The sequence below is a fragment of the Pan troglodytes genome, chromosome 5 (assembly GCF_028858775.2).
Source record: "Pan troglodytes isolate AG18354 chromosome 5, NHGRI_mPanTro3-v2.0_pri, whole genome shotgun sequence".
Taxonomy (NCBI): Eukaryota; Metazoa; Chordata; class Mammalia; order Primates; family Hominidae; genus Pan; species Pan troglodytes.
Window position 1 is genome coordinate 44068662 of NC_072403.2, and position 16002 is coordinate 44084663.

At 42.1% G+C, this 16002-nt stretch overlaps 1 protein-coding gene and 1 non-coding gene across 13 annotated transcripts in view; one reads left to right on the top strand and one right to left on the bottom strand.

Annotated features, from left to right (window-relative positions):
* The window catches only part of BTBD9 (BTB domain containing 9), a 476623-nt gene that overhangs the window by 18598 nt on the left and 442023 nt on the right, over positions 1 to 16002 (bottom strand). For all 12 annotated transcript variants that reach the window (XM_009451185.5, XM_054686797.2, XM_016955386.4 and 9 more), the window contains one exon: positions 415 to 493. In XM_009451185.5, coding sequence (XP_009449460.1) covers positions 415 to 493 — 79 coding nt within the window. The remainder of the gene's footprint in view (positions 1 to 414; positions 494 to 16002) is intronic.
* Positions 15226 to 15297, top strand: LOC112209657 (small nucleolar RNA SNORD45). Its single transcript, XR_002944480.1, has one exon. It is a non-coding gene; the product is annotated as a small nucleolar RNA SNORD45 (small nucleolar RNA).

The following is a 16002-nucleotide window of genomic DNA, read 5'->3' on the forward strand; positions in this document are numbered from 1 at the left end:
ACAGTGTGACTACAAAACAGCAAGGGAGCGATAAGGCAGCAGCACGGCCGCCTGCTAGACGCCATGCTCAGAGGGGCAAGAAACCTCATACAATTGCTGTCATTTGGGAGGGCTGAGGACTCAGAGACAAGGGATGGGGTGTTTGACCTCTCAAGCCCTCTGTGGTTGGCCGATTCCACAGAGAGCTGTAGGAATTAGCAAAGCAATAGGGGCTGGCTTTCATTTGCTAATGAAGAGATATCCAAAAATGATAATGATAACCCCACTGTGCAATTGCAGGACTTTCTCCACACCAAGCTGTCTGAATAGCAGGCCATTAGCAGGCAGAACAAACAATTCCACTTAACTCAGGATGTAGCATTTACCTGTACATCATGAAATCTCATGGCACCTCTCATGAAAAGAGACCCTTACCTCATTTGCTGTGTTGTGTGTCCCAACGATACGGATGAAGGAGGCAGGCTGCCTTTCAAAAGTTACTGACTGCCAGGACCTGTGAGAGGAAACAACCATTTGCCTGATTAGATGGTGCGGTTGACTCTCTGGTAGTGTGGCCGATGGAGTCATGTCCACTGAGGAGGGAGGGCTTCCCGTCCTCGGAGACCTGCACTATAGGAGGGGCAGGCAGCTGGGCTGCACCTAATGTATGGCTGAGAGAGGCAGGACATACACAGTGTCCCTATTCAGGAGCTTACAATCCCATCACAGAAGGCACTCCTCCCCATCTGTGAATGTCACTTAGGCTTCTTACAAAGCCCTCCATAAACAAGCACAAAGGGCAGACCAAGCTCATTACAACAAGGGGTGGGGGGAGGGGGGAGGGATGGCACTGGGAGATATACCTAGTGTTAGGTGACAAGTTGATGGGTGCAGCACACCAGCATGGCACATGTATGCATATGTGACAGGCCTGCACGTTGTGCACATGTATCCTAGAACTTGGAGTATAGTAATAATAAAAAAAAAAGTGCGGACAAATAGATGTAATCACGGTGGCAGGAGTTCATAAATACATTTCCCCATCTATAAAATGGGGCCATGACAGGGCCTACTCCAGGGCTGTTGGCAGAATGACCTCAGTCATTCATCAGATGCGCAGCCGAGGGGGAGCAGTTACTCAGCACGGCAGGCTTCTGGGAGGAGGAGAGTTTTGAAGAGGGCAGGGATGCAGGAGGGCTGCAGAGTTCCAGCACTTGGGTTGGGGCAGTGGGGGTCCTGCACCACCCTCTGACCCCACCATGTGAGTGATGGCACATGGGGGTTGTGGCAAGTTCTCCACAGGCCTCTACCCCCTTCTTTCCTGCTTCCAAAACGCTGCCCCCGACACCGTCTATTCTTAAGACTGGCCTGACTCTGTCTGGGTGGTTTCAAAAGCATCCCCGATATTTTCAAGGCAATTCCTCACTGATCAGCATGGGCCAGGCCAGCTCATTTAAGACTCAGCAGAGCAGGCCCTGAACAGACCCTGAGAGGAGGAGTTCTGCTCTTGGCTGAACGCTCAGCAGCTCATCAGAATGCACTGGAGGAGTGCACGGCACCCACGACTGTAAACTCCAGTAATATTTTCTGTAATAAATGTGAGGAGTTCACAGTTGCTGCCATCCCTCCTCCGCTCTCACAGTGGAAATGCCAGCTGCTGGGAAGCTGTTTCCTGTAATTGTCTAATTACCAAGTAATGTTAGCAAAGAAAATATATATGTATTTGCAGTTTGTTTTTCCCCCTTTGGTTTCAGGTGTTCCATCTTCCCTCTCACTATGAACCTCCCACTGAGATTGATTCACTGCTGCCTGGACACCAGTCCCCTTAAGGTCATTAAAAAGTCATTACCATCTTGTGTGTAAAGTCTGTGCCCCTGAAACCAGTGTTCTGGAAACAAAGAAAAATCACTGTCTCCATAAAAATGCTCTTATTCACACATGAAGGTGACGCCATCTGACCATGCCCAGGGCTTGTGCTGGTGGCCCATTTTCTCGGTGGGCGACTGCTGTCCTCCCAGACCCCCAGCTCTCTTGGGGAGTTTGCTAGATGGGATGCAGCCCGTGGGCCGGTGGCAGGGGGGCCTGCAAGGCCCTGTGGGGTTTCCACAGGCCTAGCTGTCTCTTGCAAGCCAAGCAGTGGAACTGACCACACACTCACGTTCTTCCTCCAGCAGGTGAGGGGAAGTGAAGGGAGCAGCCCCTGGCCAAGGTTCACACTGTTTGGGACATCAGAGTCCCATCCCTGTCCCTAAAGGAAGCTAAGAGTACACTAAAGCTGGCTCACTGGCTGCTTCTCAGGCCACGCCTCCAGAAAGAGAAAAAGAAATAGGATGAGTGACAGTAGCTGGTGACAGCTATTAGGTTCAAGTCAGTTTCACAAAAAGGACTGGCTTGGGGAGGCGGCGGGAGTGGAAGAAACTGAGCAAAGATTTTGTTCTTTTCAGCCTTCTAGCTCGATGCCTGTCAAATATCAAAGTGATTCTGTCAAAGTGATGCTTTGTCAAAGATCAAAGCTCTTAGTCCTCAACAACATGCGTGTGGCTCTGAGAGTGAAGGCAGGCCCAGAATCACGGCCCTGTGGTCCCACGCACTCCTCCCTCCATGATGTAGAGGAGGTTTGAGGAGCCCAGGCAGTGAGGTCTCGCTGGGAGCCGTCCTGGGCAGAGCCGGCCTGAACCTGGGTCTCCCTCCCCTATCTCCCTTGCTGCTCCTCTTGCCTCCACTCTCCTCTCCCTACGTCAGGCTTAGGGCTCTGGGCTCTGGGCTCTGGGCTCTGGCCCCACTGCCCTTGCTTCTGCATGGGGAGGCAGGAGAGGCAGGGGAGGCAGGGCTGGCAGGGCAGCAGTCTGAGCGGGAGGGAACTTTGAGGAGTAAGAAGATCAGAAGGTCTCAATTTAATACCAATCTTCCATTACACTGCATTAATGTCTAATCACAGTGGACTTCAGCCTGAGAGTTGAATATATGATTTCATTTTCAGCAGAGCCGGATAGCAATTCTAAACCAAAGTATCAGTAGTAAGGGAAGTTGGTTAGGACAAGGAAATGAGCATCTGTCTCCCCCCATCAGATTCCATTTCCCCTGAACTTTTTCAGAATAACTTGCCATGTTGCTTGAAGGGGAAATGACAAGGCGGCACCAGAGTGGTCACCACATTTGCAATCACTGTGAAACCTCAAAGGAGCTGCCTTGGCTGAGATTTCACAGGGCCAGAAAACCACCAGCATTGTTTAGTCAATGCAAAAGCTTGACTGCCATATTTATTGGGCTTTATTGATAGCTGCATAAATATTCCAACTCACCAGGTACCCAGAATCTCTTCTCTAGTAGGCAAAACTTCCAGGAAAGACAACAGACTGCTAGAGGCATGGCAGCCCGCCCAGTTCAGAGCCAGGGCTGGGCGCTGAGAGGAAGGTGTTTGAACAGGAGCAGTGAATTGTTAAAAAATAAATATGGTCTTAATAAAAACAAAAAAGCTTAATAAGAACAAAAAAACCCACGAAGGATTGACGTCCCAACCCCATACTGGCTCTGACTGGATGAACCGTTACCCTCTCCGGAATGCTGACAGAAATAACACCGGTCACCTGCTCACAGAAACGCATCTAGAATGAGGTCCCAATTATGTCCAATTTAAATATGTATCTATACACATAGGTATTATTTTTAAATTTTTAATTATTTTTTATTTAATAAAAATTTTAAACTTATTTACTTTTTAAATTATTTTTTGTTTATTCTTTCCCATGCACACATGTGCAGAACTATACACATATGTATTAAAACATAGATGTCTATAAGAATGTTTGCCAAAATGTTGGTCCAGATTTTAGCTTTGGATGGAAGAATTTCAAGAGCCATTTAGTTTACTTTGGTGCTTTTCTGTCCTGTTTGAACTTGGTAGAATGTCTAATACACATAAGCATTAAACAGAGTACCTATCTTGCCTATTGTCCAAGGATTTAATAATACAGATCACACGGCCTGGAGCCAGTGAGAATGCCAGCACTGTATTACTGTGCCAAGTATTCCAGTGGAGAGGTCATGGGTGACGGTCAAGACAGCAGGCTTTACTCCTGGTCTTTCAGGACTAGGGGCAATGTGGCACAGGGGTGGAGAGCATGGGCTCTGTACCCTGGCTGCCCGTGTTTGAATCTTTATTTTGTGCTTTTAACAGCTCTAGGACCTTAAGCAAGTTGCTTAGCCTCTCTAGGCTGCAGTCTCTTCACCTGTAAAATGGGAATAATAGGAATAACTACCTAAATTATTTTGGTAAAGATTAAATACATTAACAAATATAAAACATCTAGAAAAGTATTGGCATATATTAAATACTACAAAAATTAGTTGATAGTGTTATTACCACTATAATTACATTCAGCCAGTGAGATACAGTGTTCCTGGGCCTCATCTGTGAGCTGTCAAGTTTGACAGTATATGATTCAATGATTACCACAGAGGTTCTTGGGACACCCAAGGTGACTCCCATCAGCACCCATGTCTTGGAGGCAGACAAGCAGCTGGCCTTTGGAAGAATTAAATAAGTATGTTTTGAATACATTCTTGTGCATGGCACCTGCTGGGTGCTATGGAGGACACGTGCAAGATGTAGTGCCCCTTCCTTAAGAAGTGTGTAATCTCACCAGGGAGATGAGCTCTCCTTCCACAAACTCATTAGACAACAATGCAAACAGTACAGTGGTCCCAACTTATAAACAGGTGCTGTTCCAAAACTTGCCTTGTAGTTGGTTGGTTGATGCTTGGAAACAATTTTTCCATAGAAATAAAGCTATAAATTTTGAGAGGGTGCCCAGACCCACCCACAAAACTCAATTTAACCCATAATGAAGCTAAAAGACTAAGTATATGTGAAAGAGGAAAAAAAGAGATATTGTTGCCAGAGTAGTAATTAAGCAAGCCAGAAAAACAAGGGATTTAAAACAATCTTTCTAAAGCTGCTTGAGGAATGAGGATTAAATTCTGTAATGCAAATGAAATCATGGGGATGTAGCTGGAACATGGTAGGCGGTCTTTTAATAAGGAAAGTTAAAATAACGGGCCAGGTTTGTCATCCTAAAAGACTTCCCCATCCACAGACCACTGCCTGGTTTACAAAGTGTCTTAGAGTCGTGATCTATCTCATTTGGTTCCCAACACAATCTTTTGGGTAGGCAGCCAGGCAATCTGAATCCCATTTCAGAGGCGAGGAAACTGAGGCAAAGAGAAGAGAAGTAATCTGTGTCACATCCTAGAGCTGTCAGGATAGAGTCAGCAATAGAAGCCAGATTTAATGACTGTGAGCTTAGTTTCTTTCCACCAAAGGGCAAGATGAAGACCTTTCAAATAATTTAGAGGCCAAGGCACTGACTAGTCACTGTCCCCTGGGTTTTATTTTCCTGGCTCCCAGAATATTATTGACACCTCATTTACGTGTCTGTGTCATGACTCCGGGGCCAGAACCATATGGATCATACACACGAGTGGATCATAAGGTGGCCTCAGGTAAGTGACCATCTGCTAAAGTCTCCGTTTCCCGTGTGAAGTAGGGGTGATAACAGTACTCACCATTTGGGGTTGTGAGGACTCAAGGAGAAAACACAAAGAGCATGGCATGTGGTGAAAGCAAATTAACTGTTGGCTATTACTCTCACATCTTTACATTCACACATATGGCAAACTGGAAAGAAAAGAGGCTCAGCAGGTGCTCTATGAAAAGATCAGTATGGAAAAAGATCTAAAACAGAAGCCTTGCTCAAAAGCAAGTTAGAGGACAATATGTACAATATGGGATTACACACACTAAACTGTATGCATGACTCAGGAAAACATACAGGTCTGTAAAATAGTGTGAAATATTCTGGAAGGATAGATGCTAAATTCTTGACAGTGTTGGCTGAGGAGAGGGCGAGGACTGGGACTGCTGATGGGGAACAAAGGAGATTTCAGCATTAACTAGAATGTTTCATTTCTTTGATTAAAATAAAAAAGACTTGAAGTATATGCAAAAAATATTAAATAGGGTCAATTCTGGGGATAAGTATGTGAGCAAATGTTATATTATTTTTATTCTCATGGATTTTAAACAGTTCTTGAAATAAATAAAAAGAGACAGAAGAGGAGAAAGGGAGTAAAACAATGTCTGTGTTCAGGTGGGCAGGAATTTGCTGGAGATGGAATTAGCTAAACTACAAATATAAAAATGAGGGGGGGAAGTGGAGTTGGTCCTGCAGTAGCAGTGTGGATCCGGCAGGTGGTGCTGCTGGCTCCAGCCAGCTGTGTCACCATCGGAAAGAAGCAGAGGACAGGAGAGCCACCGGATGGGAGGAATGTACGGTCGCCATCAGCAAGGGAGGGTTGGCGTGAGTGGCTCCGGATGATAAGGACACTGCACAGGCCCATAAGTGACGAGAGAAAGGGTGACCGTAGTGCTCAGCAGAGAGCAGCTCTCTGTCCTGAGCCTTGTTTTGACTTCTCTGAGGATTCAGGATCCTGTGGCAATGGTGAGGGTGCCTAGTCTTCTTGAATCTGGAAAACTATGTGACTCTACTGCACATACTATAAAGAGAAAGCACATATCAGAACTTTTCTGCAGCAGACCTGTTGAACATTGGGGAGACAGAGACAGGAAAGTATTTGGCTAGGGCCAGACTGGCAAGTAAACACAGCAAACTCAACACATGGCACAGAATGCATTCTTTCCACTAAAATGGCACTAAAGAAATATTTGTTTCCCATCAAATATATGTGTTATATATTAATTAATTAATACATGCAGACACATGCATGACCACAAAACAAAGAGGAAGAATGAGGAGGTGTGACTGTCTCTCTGCATCGGCACCTCAGAGAGGAAGGCACACAGAAAGCAAGTGGAATCACACCACAGAACCCTAGAAAGGCTCAGATCCTCAAGTCACCAGCTACCTTTGAAGGTGGAGGTGTGCAGGGGGCTGAACCAGGAAGACTGGTTGAAAGAAGGAAAAAGGAGCAGGTGCACTCCTCAAATCCCTTCCCCTCCTTCCTGCATAGTGGGGACAACCATCCCTTCACCTTGACAGGAGACACACATTTCCCTCTGGAGACCATGAACAGAGAAGATCTGAACTCCGGGGACCTAGGCACAGCAGAGGGTAGAATCCTGTAGCAGCTGAGAGCAAAGGAGTTACATGGAAGTCATATCCCGGATGGTGAGACCCCCCAGTTCCCTTCCCTCAGTTGGCTTTCAGGCCACCGTGATACAGTCTTAAACCCCAGGCAGGAGACTGGAGAGTCCCTTTCGAGAGCCGCTGACTGGCCCAAGAGGAAAGAGCTACAGATACTGAACGACCTTCCCTCTCTCTGTCCCTCTCTCCTTTCTTCCATAAATATTGATCAAGTCCTTACTATGGAATAAGCCCATTTTTAGACCCTGAGGATATAGCATACAACAAAGTTCCTGCCCTCCAAGAGCTTATGTTCTAATGGGAAGGAGACAGAAAAAAAAAATTTATCAGCGTTAAAAAGGGGCTATGGAGAAACACAAAACAGTGTTAAGTAGACTTGGAGGAACACATTGCTTTAGTTAACATATTTAGGGAAGGTCTCTTGGGTAAGGTGACAAATGAGCTAACACCTACACAACTGGAGGACACGCTCATGCAGATCTGAAGGGGCATTCCAGTGAGAAGGCACAGAAAGCACCAGTGTGCTGGGCAGGGGTATCCTAGTGAAACATCTAATCCCTGCCTGATAACCCTCAGTGAAGCCCACAAACCCATCCATATACTAGAAGCTTCCAGCCAGCTTTCACAATGCCTAACATTTAAAGGGGAATGGGGGCAAGAAAAGCCTGGGCTGCTGCCCCTAAACTGTAGGCAGGGGTGACCATGGGCTACCATCCTCGAGGCTTGGGGTGGAGGCACAAACAAAGCTCTATTTTAGGGCCTGCCTCTACAGACTGCACACTGTCCTGGAGCCCAGCGAAGCTGGACCTGAGGTCAGGAGAAGCATGGCCTGCTGTCCTCAGGGCTTAGATGTGCACAGGCTATGCACTCAGGGCTGAGGGGCAACCAAGGTGCTGGCTACCACAGCAGGGGCTGAGGTATGAGCACCACGGGCATTTCCCACCTGCAGGCCTAGGCTACTGTCACTGAAGGTGGCACTGCCCTCTCCAGGGAAACAAATGAAAATGAAAACAAAATAGACCAAAACCTGTGGGACACTGCAAAAGCAGTACTCAGAGGGAAGTTTACAGGTTTAAGCCCCTATATCCAAAAGTAGAAAGGTTTCAAATAAACAATATAACAATGTACCTCAAGAAACTAGAAAAGGAAGAACAAATCAAACTCCTAAATTAGCAGGAGGAAAGAAACAATAAAGATCAGAGCAGAATTAAATGAAATAGAGACTACATAAAAATACAAAGGATCAATGAAATGGAAAATTGGTTCTTAGAAAAGATAAACAAAATTGATAAACTGCTAGCTAGACTAACCAAGAAGAGAGAAGACCCAAATTAACAAAATTAGAAGTGAAAAAGGAAACATTACAACTGATGCCACCGAAATACAAAAGATCATCAGAGACTATTCTGAACAACTATATGCTAACAAACTAGAAAACCTAGAAGAAATGGATAAACTCCTGGAAACATGCAATCTATCAAGATTGAATCAGGAAGAAATAGAAAACCTGAACAGATCAAAAATGAGTAGTGAAATGGAATCCATAACAAAAAGCCTCCCAACAAAGAAAAGCTCAGGACCTGATGGATTCACTGACAAATTCTACCAAACATATAAAGAGGAACTAATACCAATCCTCTTCAAACTATTCTAAAAAACTGGGTGGCACATGCCTATAATACCAGCTACCTGGGAGGCTGAGGGAGGAGAACTGCTTGAGTCTGGGAGTTTGCGATTGCAGTGAGCATTGATTGTGCCATGACATGCCAGCCTGGGCAACAGAGCAAGACCCTGTCTCTAAAAAAAATAAAGTAAAAAAAAAAAAAATCCCAAAACCAAAGAGGAGGGAATACTCCTTAACTCATTCTGCAAGACCAGCATTACCCTGACACCAAAACCTGACAAGAACAAAACAACAAAAGAAAACTACAGGCCAATATCTTCAATGAACACAGACACAAAACTTCTCAAAAAAATACTAGCAAACCAAATTTAACAGAGCATCAAAAAGATAATACACCATGATCAAGTGGGATCTAACCCAGGGATGCAAGGATGGTTTAACAGACACAAATCAATAAACGTGATACATTAGATCAACAAAATCGAGGACAAAAACCATATGATCATTTCAATAGACACAGAAAAAGCATTTAATAAAATTCAACATCCCTTCATAATAAGAAGTCTCAACAAACTAGCCATATAAGGATATACCTCAAAATAATAAAAGCCATCTGTGACAAACCCATAGCTAACATCGTACTGAATGGGGAAAAGTTGAAATTCTTTTCTGTAAGAACTGGAACAAGACATGGATGCCCACTCTCACCACTCGTATTCAACATAGTACTAGAAGTCATAGGCAGGGCAATCAAGCAAGAGAAAGAAATAAAAGGCATCCAAATTGGAAAAGAGGATGTCAAATTGTTCCTTTTTGCAGATGACATCTTATATTCAGAAAGACCAAAGGATTCCACCCAAAAACTCTTAAGGGTTGATAAGCAAATTCAGTAAAGCTGCAGGATACAAAACCATCATACAAAATTCAGTAGCATTTCTATACACCAATAATGAACTAGCTAAGAAAGAAGTCAAGAAGGCAATCCCATTTACAATAGCTGCCATGGAAAAAAATTCCTAGGAATAAATTTAACCAAGGAGGTGGAAAATCTCTACAACGAAAACCACAAAATACTGATGAAAGAAACTGAAGAGAATACAAACAAATGGAAACTCATCTTATGCTCATGGATTAGAATAATTAATACCATTAAAATGACTGTACTGCCCAAAACAATATACACATTCAATACAATCTCCATCAAAAATACCAAAAATCCAAAAATGTCGTTTTGTGTTTTTTGTTTTTTTTTTTTTTTTGAGATGGAATCTCGCTCTGTTGCCAGGCTGGAGTGCAGTGGCACGATCTCATTTCACTGCAACCTCCACCCCACAAGCTCAAGCGATTCTCCCGCCTCAGCCTCCCGAGTAGCTGGGACTATGAGTGTGCGGCACCACACCCAGCTAATTTTTTTGTATTTTTAGTAGAAATGGGGTTTCACCATGTTGGCCAGGATGGTCTCCATCTCTTGACCTAATGAACCGCCTCGGCCTCCCAAAGTGCTGGGATTACACACGTGAGCCACTGCACCCAGCCCAAAAATGTCATTTTTTACAGAAACAGAAAAAAAAAATCCTAAAATTCATGTAGAACCAAAAAAGAGCCAGTATAGCTAAAGCAATCCTAAGAAAAAAGAACAAAGCTAGAGGCTTTGCAGTCACTACCTGACTTCAAAATATAGTACAAGGCTATAGTAATCAAAACAGATGGTATGAGTATAAAAACAGCCCAACAGAGTATACTGGAACACCCAGAAATAAATCCACATATCTACAGCCAACTGATACTCAACAAAGGAACCAAGAACTTACACCAGGGAAAGGATACCCTCTTCAATAAATGGTGCTGGGAAAATTGGATATCCATATGCAAAGTGGACCCCTATCTCTCATCATATACAAAAATCAACTCAAGATTGATTAAGGAATTAAATGTAAGACCTGAAACTATAAAAATAATAGAAGAAAACATAGGGAAACCAGTTCAGGATATTGGTCTAGCCAAGTGGGACTGTATTAAATTTAAAAATTTATGCACAGCAAAGTAAATAATCAATAGAGTGATAAGGTAATCTGTTGAATGGGAGAAAATACCCGCAAACTATTCATCTAACAAGGGACTAATATCCAGAATGTACAAATAAAAATTTCATTAAAAAATGGGCAAAGGACATGAATAGACACTTATCAAAAGAAGACATACAAATAGCCAAAGGGTATATGAAAAAATGCTCAACATCACTAAGCATTGGGAAAATGTAAACCAAACCCACAATGAGATATCATCTTACCTCAGTTAGAATGCTATTATTAAAAAGACAAAAATAATAGATGTTGGTAAGAATGAAGAGAAAAAGGAACTCTTATACACTGTTGGTGGGAATGTAAATTAGTACAGAAACCATGGAAAACAGTATAGAGATTTCTCAATAAACTACTACTATTTTTCAAGCTGAGAAATAAATTTTTAAAAATCTAAAAGTACAACTAGAGGAAATGGATAAATTTCTGGAAACATGCAATCTACCAAATGATCCAGCAATTTCACTTCTGGCTATCTATCCAAAAAAAAAAGAAATCAGTATTTCAAAGGGATATCTGCACTCACATGTTAATGTGGCACTATTCACAACAGCAGAGAGATGGAATCAACCTAAGTGTCCATCAATGGACGTAAGGGTAAAGAAAATGTGGTACATTTACATAATGCAATACTGTTTGGCCATAAAAAAGAATGAAATCATGTCATTTGCAGCAACACGGATGAAACTGAAGGTCATTATGTTAAGTGATATCATTCAGGCCCAGAAAGACAAACCCCACATGTTTTCTCTCATATGTAGGAGCTAAAAAAACTTGATCATATGAAGATAGAGAACAGAATGATAGATGCCAAAGGGTGGGAAGGGTGTGAGGGTGGGAGGGGGAAATGAAGAAAGGGGGGTGAATAGGTAGGAATTTACAGTTAGTTAGAAGAAATAAGTTCTAATGTTCCATAGCAGACTAGGGTGACTATAGTTAGCAACAATGTATTGTATATTTCAAAGTAGCTAAAAGGACTTGAAATGCTACCAACACATAGAAATGATAAATACTCAAGATGATGAATACTCCAAATAACCTGACTTGGTCATTACACATTCTATGCATGTAAAAAGCATTCACATGTAGCCCATAAATATGTAAAACACTATGTATCAATAAAATTAAAAATTAAAAAAAGATAACAGCAACTGTTGATGAAAATGTGAAGAAACTGGAACCCCTATACACTGCTTGTGGGAATGTTCAAAGGTGTGGCCACTTTGGAAAACAACCTGGCAGTTCCTCAGGTGGTTAAATAGAGAGGTGTGATATGATCCAAAAATTCTACTTCTAGATACATACCCAAGAAAAATGAAAACACATGTCCACACAAAAAGTTGTTCATGAATCTTCACAGCTGCATTGTTCATAATAAAAAGTGGAAACAACCCAAATGTCCATCAACTGATGAATGGATAGATAAATGTAGTATATCCATACACTGGAATACTGTTCAGCAATAATAAGATTTTGATACATGCTATTAATATAATACGATGAAGCTGCTAAGTGAAAGAAGCCAATAACAAAGGATCATGTATTGTATGATTCCATTTATATGAAATGTATAGAATATACAGACAGAAAGTAGATTAGTGGTTGCCTAGGGCTGGGGAATTAACTGGGGGGATTGGGAGGTGATGGCTATTGGGTATGTGGTTTCTTTCTGGAGTAATGAAAATGTTCAAAAATTGATTGTGGTGATGGATGCAAACTCTGTGAATATACTAAAGCCATGGAATTGTACACTTTCAGTGGGTGAATTGTATGGCATATGAATTGTATCTCAGTAAAGCTGTTTAAAATGTTCAAAAAAAGACTGTAACATGAAAGATGACCAACAGCAAATAGAGAAAAGTAATGACTCAGAGGACGTGGATACAGTTCAGTAAGCAGAATAAAGCTTCAGGAAAAAAAAACCCTAAATTATCCTCAGAAAGATAAAAGGAAGCATTATTACATCTTTGAAATAGGAATAAATAAAATGATATGAAAAAATAACATTTAGTGAACAAGAAAGTGCTCTTGTAAATTAAAACTATGAGCGACATAAATAATTCAACAAATGGGTTAGAAAGTTAAGTTGAGGAAATTTCCCAGAATGTCAAATCAAATGACAAAGATAAAAAATAGAAGAGAAAGTATAAGAGAATAGAAGAATCAAATGAGGAATTCCACCATCTAATTTAGATGTTCCAGTAAGAAATATGATGTTCCAGAGAAAATATGAGCTAGGAAAGTGCCAAAGTCACACAACAAATTTTCCCACATATGAAGGACATAAGATTCCAGGTTAAAGATCCTACTAAGTAGCCATTACAAGAAATGAGAAAAGATCCACACCAAAGTATATTATTAAGAAACTTTGGAAGATCTTAAAAGTTCTGGAGGGGGAAAAAGCAGGTCATCACAAAGACCTGGGAATCAGGTTCACATAAATTTTTCAAAAGCAACATTGGGGGTGAGAAGATAATAGATCACTTCCTTCCAAATGCTGAGGGAAAAATTAGTGACCATTCCCAGACAAAGTAAATGAAGTATGAGAACAGAATAAAGAAATTTTCATTCAGGCATAAAAAAAATTCACCTTCATCCTCTCTTTGTATTTATGCGAAGAAAAATAAAAATAATAAAATAAAAACTTCACCTCCAATGCATTCACAAGGAACTACCAGAAAATGTGTTCCACCAAAACAAAGGACCAACTTAAGATAAAGAAAGTTATGGGATACTACCGCTTGAGGCCAGGAGTTCAAGACCAGCCTGGCCAACATGGCAAAACCCCTTCTTTACTAAAAATACAAAAATTAGCCAGGCATGGTGGTGCGCACCTGTACTCCAAGCTACTCAGGAGGCTGAGGCATGAGAATTGCTTGAACCTAAGAGGCAGAGGTTGCAGTGAGCCAACACTGTGCCACTGCACTCCAGCCTGAGTGACAGAGCAGGAGTCTGTCTCAAAAAAAAAGAAAGAAAGAAAGAAAGAAAGAAAGAAAGAAAGAAAGAAAGTTAGTTATGGGATCCACAAAACAGAGAATGTGAAATGGAATAAAGGCAAGAGGAATTCCTAAGATAATGGGATGGGAGATCCCAGGATGAGAGCCGTAAAACAGGCCCACAGGACAACTAGTCCAGACTGCAGAGGGAAGGCGGGCAGCTCATGGGAACATCTCAAGGGAGAAAGAGAAACTAATTGACCAGATGTGTTAACCAGGTTACAAGAATTTGTGTTGCTCTGACAACACAAATTGTGTTGTGGGGGAAGAATCAGTGATAGTACACAGAAAATTAATGAATGATAGGTATACAGAAAACTAAGCAATTTTTTTTTTTTTTGGAGATGGAGTCTTGCTCTGTTGCCAGGCTAGAGTACAGTGGCACGATTTTGGCTCACTGCAACCTCGCCTCCCAGCTTGGGAGGCTTGAACCCGCCTCCCGGGTTCAAGCCATTCTCTGCCTCAGCCTCCCAAGTAGCTGGGATTACAGGCACCTGCCACCATGCCCAGCTAATTTTTGTATTTTTAGTAGAGATGGGGTTTCACCATCTTGGCCAGGCTGGTCTTGAACTCCTGACCTTGCGTGATCCACCTGCCTCAGCCTCCCAAAGGGCTGGGATTACAGGCATGAGACACTGCGCCTGGCCACTTTTTAACTCTAGGGAAAACAAATGATAAAAAAAAAAGGTGATCATACTACACTACATGGCTTGGCTCTGAACGATAGTTACATAGTCATCCTAATGCCAACAAGAAATCTGATACAAAGAAAAACTGTGATTTAACTAAACAGGAGGATGAAGCAGACAGGTGCATGTGTGTACTTGCAAGGGCGGAGGGCAATGAAACTAAATCCTTATCTTTCAAAGTAGGAACACAATAGATAATTCCAGTAATGTAATTAGGAAATAGCAGAATAAGCATATAGTTTAGAATATGAAGATACAGACCAAAAAAAAAAAAAGTCTAAAAGAGATGAATATGTTTGCCTCAAAATCTAAAAGTCTGACCATGTGTTATATTGGACAAGGTAGGGTGACACAGGCACTCTGACATATTGCCAGAGGAAGTACAAGTTGACATACCCTCAACTAGCAAAATGTTAAATGCACATACCCCTAGAGCCAGCAATTCCCTTATACTACTTTAACTTATGATGTGTTTGCAGCATAGGGAAGAAGAAGAATAGGGATTGCACTGCAGCATCATTTGAACAGCAAGAGAGCCACCTAAATGCTCATCTCTGGGGACTGGTTAAGTACATTATGGTAGATCCCTATCCTTATAATGAAGGACTATGAGCTGGGGGATGGGGGATGGGGAGAGGGAGGAAATGCAAGAGATCTCCAAGGTACAGAAAAATCTGTGTTAAAAGAAAATGGGGTCAATGATGTAATGGCATGTATTAGCTGAATCCAGAGTTGATATGAGTTCTAAAATTACACTGAAGCTGGGTGTGGCAGTTCATGCCTGTAATCCCAGCACTTTGGGAGACCAAGGCGGGAGGATTGCTGGAGCCCAGGAGTTCAAGAGATCAGCCTGGGGCATATAGTGAGACCCTGTCTCTACAAAAAGTAAAAAATTAGGTAGGTGTGGTGGCACATGCCTGTAGTCTCAACTACTTGGAAGGCTGAGGTGGGAGGATCACCTGAGCCTGGGGGATCAAGGCTGCAGTGAGCCGTGACTGCACTGCTGCATTCCAGCCTGGGCGACAGAGCGAGCCCTGTCTCAAAAATAAACAAACAAACAAACATTAAAAATAAAATAAAATTACACTGAGACCTTGAAGGAAAAAAAAAAGTAAATGGGGAGAATATATATACTTGTTTATGCATAAACTATCTCTGAAGGAAAAGGTAGGAGGGAAACATTTCAGTCTACAGTTTTAGATTTTTAAATAACATTAAATATATTTTTTGGAATATATAGTTTTTTTCAAAATTACTTTTCAAAAGAGGAAAAAGAAAAGCAGTTGCTTTCCGAGAATGGGACTTGGGGTAGGGAAGCAGCAGAGGACTGCTGCTTTTTGTTAAAAGTCTTGTGGTTTTACTTCACTCTCAAAACTGTCCATGTATAACTTTGATAATTTTTTTTTAAATTACAATTAAAAAAAGCAGAGCCTAAGAAAGGGAGCAGAGCCTATGGCGACAAGGAGTGGA